Below are 15,104 nucleotides of genomic sequence, written 5' to 3' on the forward strand. Positions count from 1 at the left end.
TTAAATAACAAAGTGTATTATGTCTTTATATAATATGTAAGTTTCCTAAAATTTTAGGTCTTTTGAGAGTTTGAGTATTTTATTTCTCATGTTTTAGTGACAAAAATACTATTTTTTTTTTTAATTTAAAACAGAATTATTGGATCCGATATGGAGGACGACAGGATGAGAATCGGTGAGTTCTCCATTCACAAATCCAATGTTTACATAAAAAATTTTTTCAAAGGTATAAAAATTAAAATTGTGGTTGCCAGAAAGGAGGGGGATTGGGAGGATTGATGAAAAAAGGGAAGGGATTAAGATGTACAAATTGCCAGTTATAAAAAGTCACAGGGACGTAAAGTACAACATAGGGACTATAATCAGTAATACTGTAATAACCGTGTATGGTGTCAGACAGATACTAGACTTATTGGGGTGATTACTTCATAAGTTATATAAATGTCTAATCACTATGTTGTACACCTAAAACTAATATAATATTGTATGTTAACTGTTGGTTTTTAATGAGAAGAAATACTTAGGGTCATACCTATTATAAGGACTTAGTCTACGAATAGGCAAAAAGATATAATTAAAAGAGTACCAAACTGGGAATTAGGAGCTCTGCATCCTGGTCACAGCTGTTTCTGTCACTTCTATGTAACCTTGAATAATTTATTTTCCTCTTTGGGTCTTATGTTTTTCTTCAAATTGGAGAGTTAGATCAGGTGATCTCTGAAGGCTAAACATTCTGTGGTTCTAAAACAGAAAATTGGATGCTGTTTTTGATTTATTAGTAGAAAAAACTATAATATTTTCCTGTTAATGCTGAATTCCCTTACTACATTTATTTGAAAACAAGAAGCTCAAAAAGTTTTACTGCAAGCTAAAATATTAGGTGTCAGTAACTCAATCAGAAATGAAGATAACTCATTTTTTGAAATGATAGAAATCAAAAGTCAATTTACATGTTATGAGCAGGTCAAGGAATCATAGAATGTTGGAATTAAATGCCTGAGGTCACATGGACCAGCCTGTTCATTTTCAAATTTAAAAACGGGCCCCAAGAAGGCAAAAGACTCTCTGAGGGTCTCACACCATGGGAGACTGGCAGATCTAGATCTTCTTATTCAAAATCTTGTGGTCTTTCACTAGACTTCAAGGACTCAATCTTGGAGTGGACTAGAATTACTGCAAGAGATCCAAGAATGCATATGCACATTTAGATTTGTTCAATCTGTGTGTATTGAGAGAACATCATACTATCATGTTTGTTTGCAAAGTTTGACACAAATTTGTGTCCTCTTCATGGAATAGTCGAGGACCACTACACTAGGACATGATTTATTTCAATTCAACCATTGTTCCGTGATGAACACGATCTATATTGAAGACATAATACAGCACTCTGAGAATTGTAAAGATGCACATGATAATTTTTTCCTGGTCTGTTGGGAGTCAGAGTCTGATCTGAAGGAGGTTAAGTTATAGATACAATTAACTGTAATAAAGTTTGTTAAGAAGATTTAGAGAAATGAAATAGAGCACACTCATTGAAGAAATAGAGAAGAATTCCATGGAGACAGTGACATTTAATTTGATCTTGAAAAATAGGGAGATTTGTATTCAACAAAAATAAGAGTCATAAAGTATCTAAATAAGGTATTCTTTGCCTTCGAACTTCTTTGTTCAATGAGAACTTGCTATTTCAACTTTTTTTTTTTTTTTTTAATGAACAGTGTCCCCTCAGGAGTGAATATGGAGCGGGTAGAAGTTCATGGATTGTCAGTGGGGAAAAAATCATCACCCAAGATAGACCGAGACCTAAGAGAGGGTAAGTATCTGTGCACTTTGACTCAGAAGGCAGGGAAGGAGAGGATGGGATTTGACCAGTTCTTACACGTATAAGGACTAAGCTACTACAGTTCATGAATTTCTGAAAGCAAGTCTTAAAAACAAGAATGTCTCAGATTTGTATATCATTACCTTTGGTTCCTGACAGAAGAGTTTCCAAATTCACTCCCTCATTTGTTTCCCACAGGAGTTCTGTGAGCCAGACCGAAACTATATGATCACTGTCATCCTCAGTTGACTAGAGAGGTCACATGGCTTATTTCTATGACAAAGTGAGTGAGTGCTAGGTTATGTGGAATGGACTTCGTATCAGAGGAACTTGGAGAGACAGGTCATGTGGGATATTATATTAGTTAATCTAAGATGATTGAGGCACATATACCTGAGCAGGGCTATGAGAGATAAGTAGTATTTAGGTTGAATTGACAGAGGTATGGAAGGAGCCATTCTAATGGATAAAACAGATGGAACAAAGGCACAGAGCTAGAGAGAACAGAATATTTTATGCCTATTTATGTAAATCAAAATAATGAAGACATAGGTGGAGAGTTGCCAAAACAGTTTTTAAATAAAGCCGAACATTGTTATAATAATGCATTAATTATAATAGTAGTACTAATTGCAGAAGTAATCCTTAATAATTATTATTTCTATGTTTTATAATTTTTCAAGTAAATTTATACACAATTTGTTTTAATACTGGCAGCATCTCATGTAAGAAAAGTGTCCCCACTTCACAGGCAAGAAAAATGAGATTTACAAAGATTTAGTGATTTGTCCAAAGTCACAGCTCATAATAGGTTGAGCAGGCATTGGAACCCAAGCTTTTGAACCCAAATCTATTTTGTCTTCTTTACCTAATTATGAAACATAGAAGTGTCTAGATGTCTAAAATGTCCCCTATTGATTAATTGCAAGATAAGAAGAGGTTTTCAAAAACTTGCATTGAGAAGTACAGTACTCCTTTTCCCAACAAGAAGCTTGTCAGCACATTCTTCTAGCTGATTTGAAAACTATTGGCTCTCCACAGCTCTCACATTTTCCAGCCCTTTCCTTCCTTAGTTTCCAAGTCAGTTTGAGGTAGTAAACAGGATAATATGCTCATCTAATCTGACCTGGACCTCAGCTTGTAGCCACAAAGCCCAAGCTCTTTTTCAAGTGCCAGAGAGCTGCATGGTCAGCCAGAGTTCATGTTGCTTTTTAAGCTGAGAAATCACCCAGGAAGTTACATGAAAATAAGCCAACACTTTGCTGTAAAGGTTTAGGAAATTCCAGGACAGTTGGCAAATTTTGAGGCATTTTTTTTTTCCTGGCTACCAGGGAATCTGATGTCCAGTAACTGAGAAAGAAGACTAATGGAAAGAGTAGAACAGAAGACGTCACAGGATGGAGGAAATCATAACTGACTGGGTTACCAAATTCTGTCATTTTTGCAGAATTTGCTTAGTTGAATGGGCTAATGGATATTAGGATAGTCTCTGGAAATCTTCTGGAAAGCCTCTGTACAGTCACTAGAGATTTAAATAGTGTCTAAACTAAGAACAGTGGTAGACAGAGAAGCAAAGTTTCCAACCAGAAAATACTTTCTTATCTTAGGCTGGCTGCAAGTGATGTCAGGAAGACAAGAAAGGATACGTGCCTCGCGGAGCAGAATGCATTTCAGCTTTTCTCATTTTCCACAAATATACTGTCATCCACTCTGATTACCTAACAATAGTTAGTCATATTCATATTGGACAGCTCCCAAGCATGAAGATGGGAGTGGCCCAGGGTGACTCCAGTCTGTGGAATATGCATGTCAGCTTCCTAAAAACATCTGTCACTCATCCATTCTCCTTTCAACCGGTAGTTTTCCAAAGGTCCTGCTCAATAACAACCTCAGAGTCAGTGGGGTATGTAGTAGAAATAACTTTGAATGTGAGATCCGGAGGCCAGGTTTCCTGGGTCGTCTTAGTCTGATGTGCTCTGCAGTAATAGATAACTAGAGACTCAGTGTCTCATCTGTATGACCCCCATCTGTAAAACTAGGACAGCAACTTTTGGAAAGGATGAACGTGAAGAGTCTTATGTAAACTTTAAAGGGCTTTGCTCATGTAAGGGCTTCTTAGAACACCCACATCATGTCTTTATGACATGGTGATACTTTGGTAAAATAATTTTCTCGCCATGAGCCACAAGCAGTGAGCACAAAGGAGTGTTTTCCAAGATGATCTCTCTTTATTGCAACTGGAGAGTCAGAGCCAGGCACATACTTTATGAATGAGAGAAGAATTAAATTGTTTAACTAAATCTCCTTGGACTGTGGTAACAGTTGGCTGAAGCCACCAAATCAGGCCCCAGGAACCACAACACATTGGACTGCATTTTTATTTTTATTTTAACGTTTTTCTCTCTGTCTGGTGTGCTACTAGTCATTCGTAGGCTGACTGACTTGCATTTTAGAATGACAGGTTTATTTTTACTTTTTTTTTTTGTATGTGTGTGTGTGGGTAGTTGGTTGTTTCTGTTAAATGTATGTGTGGGAAACCTCTGTATAAAATTCTATGCTCGGTGGTTATTTTGTTAGCTACATAAAAGGCAGATTTCTAGTACAGATTCTACCTCAACCATTAGAGTTTAGGTATTTAAGACTCCATTAGCATTCTGCTCCTTCACCTGATCTTTGTATATTATTTATGGCATGGTTTGGGGAATTGTCAATATCTTTTTAATATTCTCCATTATGCTTATTCAGATGACTCAGAACTTAACACAATCTATTAGGCATATTTTACTAATATAATAACCATCATAATAATAATAGCAAATACTTCTATAGAGCTTAAGAATAGTAGCTATTTCTCTTACTGGTTTAGTTTTAGTAACTTTTAAAATCATATTTTAAAAATAAACTATATTTAAAGTAATACACTCTCAATATAGAAAATGAGAAAAACATGGCAAAGTACAAAGCAACCTAGTTCAATAAATTCTTAGTCTGTCTTCCATTTGTTTGAGTTTTATATTAGAAAATGCTTTTCTGTGAACCTCTGAGTATCTTGTCTTTCTTATTGAAGGAAAATCTATTTTTATATTTCTAAATGGGAGTGGAATAAACAATTGACTTTTCCAAATATTGGAGAGACTGCCACATTTGGCTATGAATCTTAATTTACTATATAGAGTAGATCAACCTTTCCCAAGCAAACTGTTTTTTATGTTAATAGATCCTGTGGTGGGGAACAAAAGTCGCTGTTTTTTATTATTATTGCTATGAAAAAAGTTAGCACCAATGGAGCAGCTTACAATAACATACATTTACTCTTTCACAGTTCCTGTGGGTCAGAGGTCTGGGGATCGCTTAGCTGGGTCCATTGCTCCACGATCTGTCGCAAGGTTTCCATCAAGTTGTTGATCAGGGATGGGGTCTCTTCTAAGGCTTGACTGAGAAACTATCTTCTTACAAGTTCAAATGACAGAATTCAGTTCCTAAAAGCTTATTAGATTGTGGTCCCCAGTTTCTTGTTGGTCGTTGGATAGAGGATGATCTCAGTTCCTTGCCATGTGAGCCTGTCCAATACAGCCACTTGCTGAATCAAACAAAGCAGAGAAGGCAATAGATTGAGTCTGCTAACAAGACAGAAGTTGCAGTCTTGATGTAATGCAGTCACAGAAGTGACATGCCATCACTTTTTCCATATTCTATTGGTTAGAAGCAAGATCTAGGCACTGACCACACTCAAAGGCAGCAAATTATACAAGCTTATGAATATCAGGAGGCAGTGGTAATTAGGGTCCATCTTAGAATATCTCTGCCATAGGAAGGAGGAAAGGAAAGGCGAGAGGATATTATGCTCAGTTAAGGGTGAGAACTGCTCTATGCAACGTTGATACTTAGGATATTCATATGCCTGTTCACATGGTAAAAGTCCTAAGAAACCTCTTAATGTTTGTTTAACCCAGTACCTCCCAAACACATTTGACCAAGAAACTTTTTTCATCAAAAAATTTTCTGTAGAACAAGTTTGAGAAACACTAAATTGTAGGAAAAAAAAAAAATGTTTTTTTCTTATTCATCCAAAAGATTGAAACTGGGAACTTATGGGTATATTCTTGTAATCCAAGAAATTTTTCATTTATAAATTTCATGGCAATTTTAAAATATTAAGAGAGATAGCTAGTAGGTCACCTGAATGACCACCTTATAACCAAATATTGCCAGAAACTTCCTACCTCAGGGGGTATGGTTAGTTACCATCACATTGGCACCAGTTTATAATATTTCAACGGTTGAAGACTAATAAGAAATCAAGTAGGAGGAACTTATAAATAATGTATGAGGACCAGGTGAAGGCCAAAATTCATCATGGTACACTAAGATTTTGTAATAGTTTCAACAGAGAAAATTTATGATAGAATAAATGAGTCATTTCACACCCAAAGAGCTATAAGGAATGCTGGCTTAAAGCACCTGGGCCACATCAGTCAGTAGAGTATTCATGTGGAAGCTTTTTAGTTTCCACAAAATAATGTTAACCATTTTATTAATATTGTTAATTTTAATTTAGTTGGTTTATGGTCTTGTTTTTATTTAATTTCATAAATTGATTTTGGCATTATAATCATATGAAACCATAAAAATAAATACTGTATTTACATTATAATTGCAAGTATGGAAGTAAAATCATATCAACTGACACATTTTAGCCAGTGTGTTCGTGCAGTTATTATTGACAGGCACAAATCAGGTCCTTTGAGAGTATTATAAGGAGTTTTAAAAAGGCCAATGCTTTTCTGAGAATAGGTCTTTAACCTCATTGGTTAATTTGATTCCCAGGTATTTTATTGTTTTTGATGCAATTGTAAATGGAATTGTTTTCTTAATTTCTCTTTGAGAAAGTTCATCATTGGTGTATAAAAATGCCATCAACAGGTGATTGGATACGAATCTTATGGTTCATATATGCAATGGAATATTACTCAGCCATTAAAAAGAAATGAAATCCTACCATTCGCAACAACATGGATGGACCTAGAGGTTATTATGCTGAGTAAAATAAGTCAGGCAGAAAAAGAGAAATACCATATGATTTCACTTATATGTGAAATCTGTGGAACAAAGGAACACACTCACAGATCAAAACAGACTCACAGATATAGAGGACAATTTGGACACAACCAGAGGGGAGGGGGTTTGGGGAGCTGGGAGAATGGGGTGAAGGGTTAAAGAAGTACACATTAGTAGTTGATGTTAGTCACGGGGATGGGGAACACGGCATTGAGAATGCAATCAGCATTAATGTAATGGCTAGGTGGACAGCCAGAGGAGAGAAAGAGCAATCAGAGGGATCATTTTATAAAGTATCTAAATGTCTAACCAATATACTATATACTTGAAACCAAAAAAAAAAAAAAAACCTTTTTTTTCTGTTCATTTTTTGGGTTCAAGATGGTTACCCTCTGTTACATCTGATGATTTCCTCACCATTAGAGGTTTTGTCCTTTAATCCTACTTTTTGTGAGGAAAGAACCTCGTCAGATCTAGATTTTATAATTTCACCACCAAAACATGCCCCAAAAGCATCATTCTCTGAAGAGCCCGTGTGGGGCTAACTTCATAAAGTTGTAGACTCTATCCAGGGTGAGAGCAGGTGTCTACAGGAAACCTTTTTGTGTAAAAAACGTGGTATAAAGATTTGTCCAGAGAGCAGAGAAGACTAAGTGTTCCAAAAGCCAGACCATGTAGAGTCCGTTGGGTTGTAGAAAGAAGACGAGGAATGAGTTGGGTAACTTGGGTGTGACTGTCCTGATGATGCATTTACTATCTGTGTTTCCTGGTGAAGGTATTGTTCCCCATACCTATGAAACTGAGGTGTGTATGTCGTGCCTGGGGATGTTATAAGAAATAAGAACCAACGGCTGTGGAGAAGGATGGGTCCAACTGCTGAGAGAATGAGATGCCCAGTCTCCTTTGCAGGATCCTCACTGGAATAAAATGAAAAGATAGTTGACCAAACCCAAGATACTCTACAACTGTAGTGTATTATCATGACATTTTGGAGAAACCTGGTAGTCAGACATCTGCCTTTTTCTTAAATCTGTATTGTGTTTATCAAGCTTCCAAATTTGTCTCTGAATTCCTAAATATTCATGAGGAAACTGACTTGTCTGAATTGCACATTGAAAGCTGTGATTTCCCCCTTGGGGACAGAGGTCACAGAGAAAACTGTGCTCTGTCCCTTTAGGCGGCCCTCTCCTCTATGAGAACATCACGTTCGTCTATAACTCGGAGCAGCTAAACGGGACGCAGCGGGTTCTCCTGGATAACGTCCTGTCAGAAGAGCAGTGCCGTGAGCTGCACGGTGTGGCGAGTGTGAGGACACCCAGAGAGGGCGGGGACCTGCCGGTGCTCACCTGGAAGTGCTTTGGTTCTGGTCTCGCACGAAGCTGGAAAACCAGGCCTGAAATGTCACTTTCTTCAGGAGAAGGACATTGATTTTGGAGGCACTTTCATGGCCTTTGGGTTGGGAAGACTTTAGTTAGTCCTAGCTAGTGGATCTAGCTAGTGGATGTGGAATAGTTAGTGGCTTAATTTCTAGGATGTGCCCCATGTGCCTTAACTACCATAAAAGGTCACAAGGAAATTCCTTTATTTTAATCAGTAATTAACTAATATATTAATCATTTATATTCTACCTATTTCTATAAAAAGTGGTGGTATTTTATAATAAAAATGTAGCGTGAAGTTTAAATAAATATATCTCTTTTGATTGGAAGGATTAATAATACCAATGCCCTGGAACAAAATGGGAATGGTTCAGAGTATTGACTGGTTCTTAGCTTCCTGGCAATCAAGGCAGAAAGGGAAACCTGATAAATTCATAGTCATTATTAAGAAAGCATCTTCTTATGTTTTCCTTCCAGGGAATCATGCTTGTTGGTGATGGATACAGAGGAAAAACTTCACCCCATACACCCAATGAAAAGTTCGAAGGTGCAACTGTCCTGAAAGCACTCAAAGTAAAATCTTAACTTCTTTTGGGTTTGGATTCCTAAGTGTCAATCTAGGACTGTCTGTGAATGGCAGATACAGGAGAGTGAACTTAGAATATATTCTTTTCAGGACAGTTAAAAGAAGCAAGTATGAAATGGGACCTACATTGCTTTTAATCCTTCTTTCATTTTTCCATTCAGTCATCAATTTATCAAACTCAATGTTTCCTAAATTTGCATTTGACAGATAATATACAGCCCCCCTGTTCTCAAGGAGCTCATGGCCCAATGATGAAAACATACCCAAACAAGTAATTATTCTATACTGTGAGAAGTGTTTTTAGAGAAGAATGAGAAAAGTATTATAAGAGAATAGAGAATGATTAGCCTTTAATGTTCCCTCTATGATTAGGAAGGGCTTGTTTCAGTGGTCCTATCGCCTAACCAAAATCCACAAGCACATAGTAGTATTCCCACGAGCCAACGCAGAGGTAACCACTCCATATTGGCTTACTTGAAATCTAGTGTCTGTTTTTCTCAAGCCCTCCAATCAACTCAGTGGTATCTTCTGTTCTTTTTCTTCAGTTTGGTTACGAAGGCCGAGTCCCACTGAAGAGTGCCCGTCTGTTTTATGACATCAGCGAGAAAGCTCGAAAGATTGTAGAATCCTATTTCATGCTGAACTCAACCCTGTATTTTTCCTATACACACATGGTCTGCCGAACAGCCCTGTCCGGTGAGATTCCAGAGTCTGAATTTGTTCCCTTCTACCTACAGTGAGATGGGAAAGAAAACAATGTGAAACAGAGCTCTGTTACATGTTAGACTAATGGAGTAAAAGAGTTCTAAGTTTCTAAAACAAAAGAAACTTACTATTATTTTTTTTCTTCCTTCTTTTCCTCCTCTTTGGTCCCCTAAAGTACCAGCAGACCAGCACTCTTCCTGTTTTTTCTTTCATATTCATTTCTCCTACTTTCTTAAGTTACACAGAAAAATGCTTTTCTGCTCTAGGGTTTTACTTTTCAGGGAACCAGGAACCTGGAAATCACAGTCTCCTATTATGTCCACAAATATTGAGTGGAAGCATAGATGATGAAGGGATTGTTGAAAGAAATGTTTTTTTTTTAAAAAGTCAGAGACCCCCTCATTCCATGCTGTCACTGTTTCTTCTCTAGATCTTCTCTTCTACACCCTCCTGAGTAAGAGGGGAGGGATAATGTCACAGGACGAGACTTTTACATTTGAGAAGTTTAAGCTGAATCAATTTTTTTTTTTTTACATGTTTATTTAATCTTCCTCCTATTACTGTTCCACATGAAGTACAACCCAGGAAATGCATGGGATGCCTGTATGTCTATTTATATCAGATAACTTCTATAGCTGAAGTGGCAGGTGTGCCTTGTGCAGTTTTATGTCAGGTTCATATCAAAGCAGGACCAGAGTCTCTTGACTGCTCATCCAGTGTTCTTTCATCCGTTCTGCTCTGATTTCTGTCTCCTCAAATTTGCAAGGGGCACCAGCAATGAGAGAAGAGAGTCAGATTGTCAGTTTTGCTGTTGGAGGTTACTCCACTCCTGCTTTCATTTGTTGCTGTTCCCTTTTCTGACAGGTCAACAGGATAGAAGAAATGACCTCAGTCATCCCATCCATGCTGACAACTGCCTACTGGATCCAGAGGCCAACGAGTGCTGGAAGGAGCCTCCTGCTTACACATTCCGGGACTATAGGTACAGCCAGCACCTACTTCGAAACCAAGCTTTTGCCCAACAGCTATCAACAACCCATGGAAACTGGAAAGCTGATCTGTTTTGCTTGTCATCACATTCATCTCTACGAAGCAGAGATTCTCAAATAATCTTTTGAAGCAGCTGCCACAACTAGAAAGTGATTTTTATCATCTCATATTTTTACCTTAAAAAATCCAATCATGTTTTGTTTTAATATAAAAGTGTGTACATGTAAATATTTATATATACACAAACATGTATGTGTATGCATATATATATGTGTATATATACATATGCATATATATAATCTTTGTTAATGATCACTTGGCTTTCACTAAAACACATCCCTCATTACCACAGCCAGCCAAAACAGGGAGATGCATCTCAACATGTATAGGAACCTCATCACAGCTCTTATCTATGTCTGCATTTTATAAATAAGAAACTGGAAACTCAGGAGAAAAAAAATGTTTTCTCTTATTGAAAGATATTTTAGTGTGTAAAGACAAGAGTCAGGAATTGTAGTCACTATGTATATAACAGTATGTCAATTATTACTACTCTGTGCTCTGTACAGTAACATTTGTTGAATGCCCTCCCTATCTGCAAGGCCAGGCTACACCATTGGAGCTCTCCAGTTAGTTAGGAAAAAATAGATTCTTTAGAGTCACTAGTATAAAAGAGAAGAAGAGAGTTGTAAGTAATGTGAGCGGGTTTAAAGGGCTGGATTAATTCTAGTAAGATTTTTTCTTAGGAAAGTGAAATATGGGATGAACTTTGAACTGTGATTAAAAATTTAATGTAAGTGAAATAAATAAATACTTCAGAGGTATTATTTATTTATAAATACCTCTGAAGTATTTATTTATTTATGACTCAAAATACATCTTATCTTATTCTTAAGGATTAGGAGGGTCAATTATTTCTATGTCTAGTTCAAAGAAACTTACTAATCAGGCCTGTCAGTTTATCACCAGTCTTCAGTATTCTGTGGCAATGTCGTTGTAAGCATGTAATAGTCCAGGTGCTTCCCCCTTTCCTCTTGTAGTGCTCTCCTATATATGAATGACGATTTTGAAGGAGGAGAATTCATATTCACTGAGATGGATGCCAAGACTGTGACTGTAAGTAAATCTATTCTTACAAATTTATTTAACATTTTTTTATCTCCATCTTGCCATTTTTTAAGGACTCAGATCATTGGATTTCAAATATTTCTGAGCTCGAGAATTCAAGAGGTGGAAAGAGGCCCAGTAAATGTATACATCATAAAATGATAGAAATGGAACCATCAATAAAAAGTGTCCAGTTCTTTTTATAGATGGGAAAATTAAAGAATAGAGGTATTAAGGATTTGTTCATTATCATATAGCTAGTTAAATTAGACTTGGTTCATTATCATATAGCTAGTTAAATTAGACTTGGAACCAGAACCTCGATCTTTTAATTCTTTGTTAAGTAATCTGATGGAAATAAAAAATACCAGTTCGTAAGTCACCCAAGCCTAGGACAAGTCGAATGATTCTACAGACCTGCTTTCAAGTAACCTGGCATTGCAAGTGCTTGGACTGAATGTTGGCCTTTAGACCGCTAGTTATCAAATGATCGTATTTGTGTGCATGTATATGTGTTTGTATGTATATATGCGTGAATGTGTGAGTGCATGTGATTTTGACTGCAAGTAAACCCATACCTGCAAATTGATTTGTACACATTCATGTATGCATATGTGTGTGTTTGTGTGTGTTCACATGACATGCTTTGAATGAGATTCTAAACATACCTTCATAGGTAAATATTCAAAGTTGAATTCAACCACCATCTTCCTAAGTAAACTGAGGCCTTTGGAAAATCAGCCTAATGAAAACTTATAGACCACATGGCCAATGTCTTTCGGTCTTAAAGCCCAAGAGCATACTCCATGGAAGAAAAACAGGTTTGCTAATTAAGGAGATAATTAAATTATCAATAGATTATGAATATCTCTTCCCTTCATACAAAATCTAAATAGTTGGGGCATGCATATGATAAACTTTAAGGATTTAGTATTATATAAGCTATTTTCCACATTTTTTCTTAGTTTTATGGTTTTCACATCATATTTTGCAGCTTTTTCTTAATAGTGAAACAGCCATTTACCATTCATGACATACCACTGGAGTATAACAGATGATATTCGAAAACTATATGTTACTGAATTTAAAGGAGAAACCTACAGGGATTCTGGTTAAAATTCTCTAGAAACATTATTATAACTAAGAGATAACATTTCTTACAGTTTAATACAATCATGTATATTTAAAAGTCCATGATGCCCTACACTTTTAATAAAAAGAAAAAAAGAAAAGCTTATGTATTAACATGGGAGTATTTTGATGCTTCGTGATCTGGGAAGTTAAATCAAGATTGATGGTCCAGGTTGGAGTTTAAAATTCCCATACAAAATTTTCATTTTTTGAAGAGCCTCTGAGCAGAAAAGATTTGATTTCTGAGCTCTGCTAACACTAAGATTCAAAAAGGCATCTCACACAGTTGGAAAGAAAAAGCAGACAGGTGGTGGTTGAAAAGATTTCTTTGCTTCTAGTCCATCTCGTGGCCAAATTTGGAAATGCTCAGTGCTTGAAAGTAACTAATCCTTGGAATACTATGTATGAGTCAGTAATTCATTAACTGATTAATGCAAGTTAACGGAAATTCTTCTTTCTAAAGATGTGAAAGCAGACAATGCTCTCCTTTAATAGAGCTATCCTTTTAAGAGAAAAGTGTAACTATTTTAAAAATTACTGAATCTAATTTCCCCCCGAAATAGTAAAATTAATTAAAACAATATTTTCATTCAAAAGCTCTAAGTTGGGAGATTTATCTTCCCAAATTAGTTCTACTTCATATTAATGCATATGGTAGAGTTCTTAGGGCATTGTGTAATAAAAATTCTTAGGTAACCAGTCCCAATAACAAAGAGAAATAGACAGTTTTCCTTTTCAGCTTTTCTTCCTTTTACTCTGGAGGGACAAATGAAGTGAGAAATAACCTAATTTGGGGCTACACAAGGAGATAAAGTCTTCTAAGTCCTTTATTAAAAAAAAAAATCTGCAAATTATATAATTAACAATGGTGGCTGAAGGTTTACATTTATTCAAGATAGGTCTGGCACAAAGTCTTCTCCAACATGTAATCATCTGTTAGATGGAAAGCAAAAGGAATTTTATCATACTTGGAAGATACATGGATTATTTCAACAGCAGCATTTATTTGTGGAACATGGGTATTTAGGGATTTGGGGTTCTCTGTGCAAGTTTCAAAAAGATAAAATTTAATGAGTTCCATTTGCTTCATGAAAAATGAAATTCACTTTGGATCTGTGTTCCTAAAGTATGTTTACAGTCATTTATCTACACTTCAGAACATATTTTCCTGTAGAAACAATATCAACAGTGGAGCTTGTTTATTCCTCCAGGTACCTGATATATAACAGGTGACACTCTCTCTTTGATAAGATTAGTTCTAGAGACTTTTGTGAGCCCACACACTTATAATCAATTCCAACTGCTTCAGGCAGTTGATAGCTTCTTTTGCTAAAGTTTCTCAAAGTTCTTCATGTGTAAAAATGCTTTCATTCTTCCAATTTCATCAGAGAGAGAGAGCATTAAATCGTCCCCATGCCTTTTCTTTAGTATTATGAGATGTTGTTGCCAAGATTCAGTAAAATCACATAGAAGCAGCAGCAACCACTTGTGGTCGAGTCTGACCAGCATCAGGGAATGAGCAGCCAGAAAACTTGAAATGAGACCCTAAAGCCATATGTACACGAAAGCTTCTCTATCCTATGGTGTATTTGTCTGGCGTTATTTGTTTTGCTATTTCTATGTGGACATGTACAACAATTTCCTTCTTCAGAAAAACGAAATCAGACTGATACCGAGGGCACCGGTAACTACTGAACTCTCTAGATTTACATCAGAAAAGTCACCTTGGTAAAGCTGCTCAAGAAAAGCAACTCTCTGGCAAAGACAAATCACTCCTTGATTATTATGAATAGAAGACTAATCAAAACTGTTTTTCCCTGCTCTTCCCTTAAGCGTGCGTGAGCACACATGCACACACACACACACACACACACACACAAACGGATCCCCTGGGTCTCAGACTTTTTGACTCTTCCTACTACTTTTGACTTTCCACGTGTGGGTGACACATCTGGGAGTGTTGGGTAGCAGCCAAGAACTTCAGGGTATTTTCCAAATATTCCTCCTGAAACTGGCAGTGAAAAAGCTTAGCCTTCCCATTTTATTCCCCCAAATTCTTCTAAATGGCATGCATCAAGTCATTTCAGAAAATAGCTAGTTAGAATGGGGCCATCTTATCAACTAGAATGGTTGGTACCACTTCATTTGCCTTTACTTTTCTAAGCTCTCCTATGTAATGAGTAAAGTTTCTGTGTTTCTCAAGAAAGGAAGATGAACTCTACTTATGTCAGACACTTCTTTAAACATGGAAGCAAGGCCCCTAATATAGTGTTGCTTTTAAGCTCGCTTAGTTTGGAGAGCCTGCTCGTTTGACCTAAAAATC

At 36.5% G+C, this 15,104-nt stretch overlaps 1 protein-coding gene across 1 annotated transcript in view; it reads left to right on the forward strand.

Annotated features, from left to right (window-relative positions):
- Positions 1-15,104, forward strand: part of LOC105307800 (prolyl 3-hydroxylase 2) — a 36,114-nt gene that overhangs the window by 13,308 nt on the left and 7,702 nt on the right. The window contains exons 7-12 of the mRNA XM_011383417.1: positions 1,722-1,816; positions 8,061-8,188; positions 8,740-8,835; positions 9,394-9,544; positions 10,418-10,535; positions 11,584-11,659. Coding sequence (XP_011381719.1) covers positions 1,722-1,816; positions 8,061-8,188; positions 8,740-8,835; positions 9,394-9,544; positions 10,418-10,535; positions 11,584-11,659 — 664 coding nt within the window. The remainder of the gene's footprint in view (positions 1-1,721; positions 1,817-8,060; positions 8,189-8,739; positions 8,836-9,393; positions 9,545-10,417; positions 10,536-11,583; positions 11,660-15,104) is intronic.

This window comes from Pteropus vampyrus, unplaced genomic scaffold (genome assembly GCF_000151845.1).
Source record: "Pteropus vampyrus isolate Shadow unplaced genomic scaffold, Pvam_2.0 Scaffold14, whole genome shotgun sequence".
Taxonomy (NCBI): Eukaryota; Metazoa; Chordata; class Mammalia; order Chiroptera; family Pteropodidae; genus Pteropus; species Pteropus vampyrus.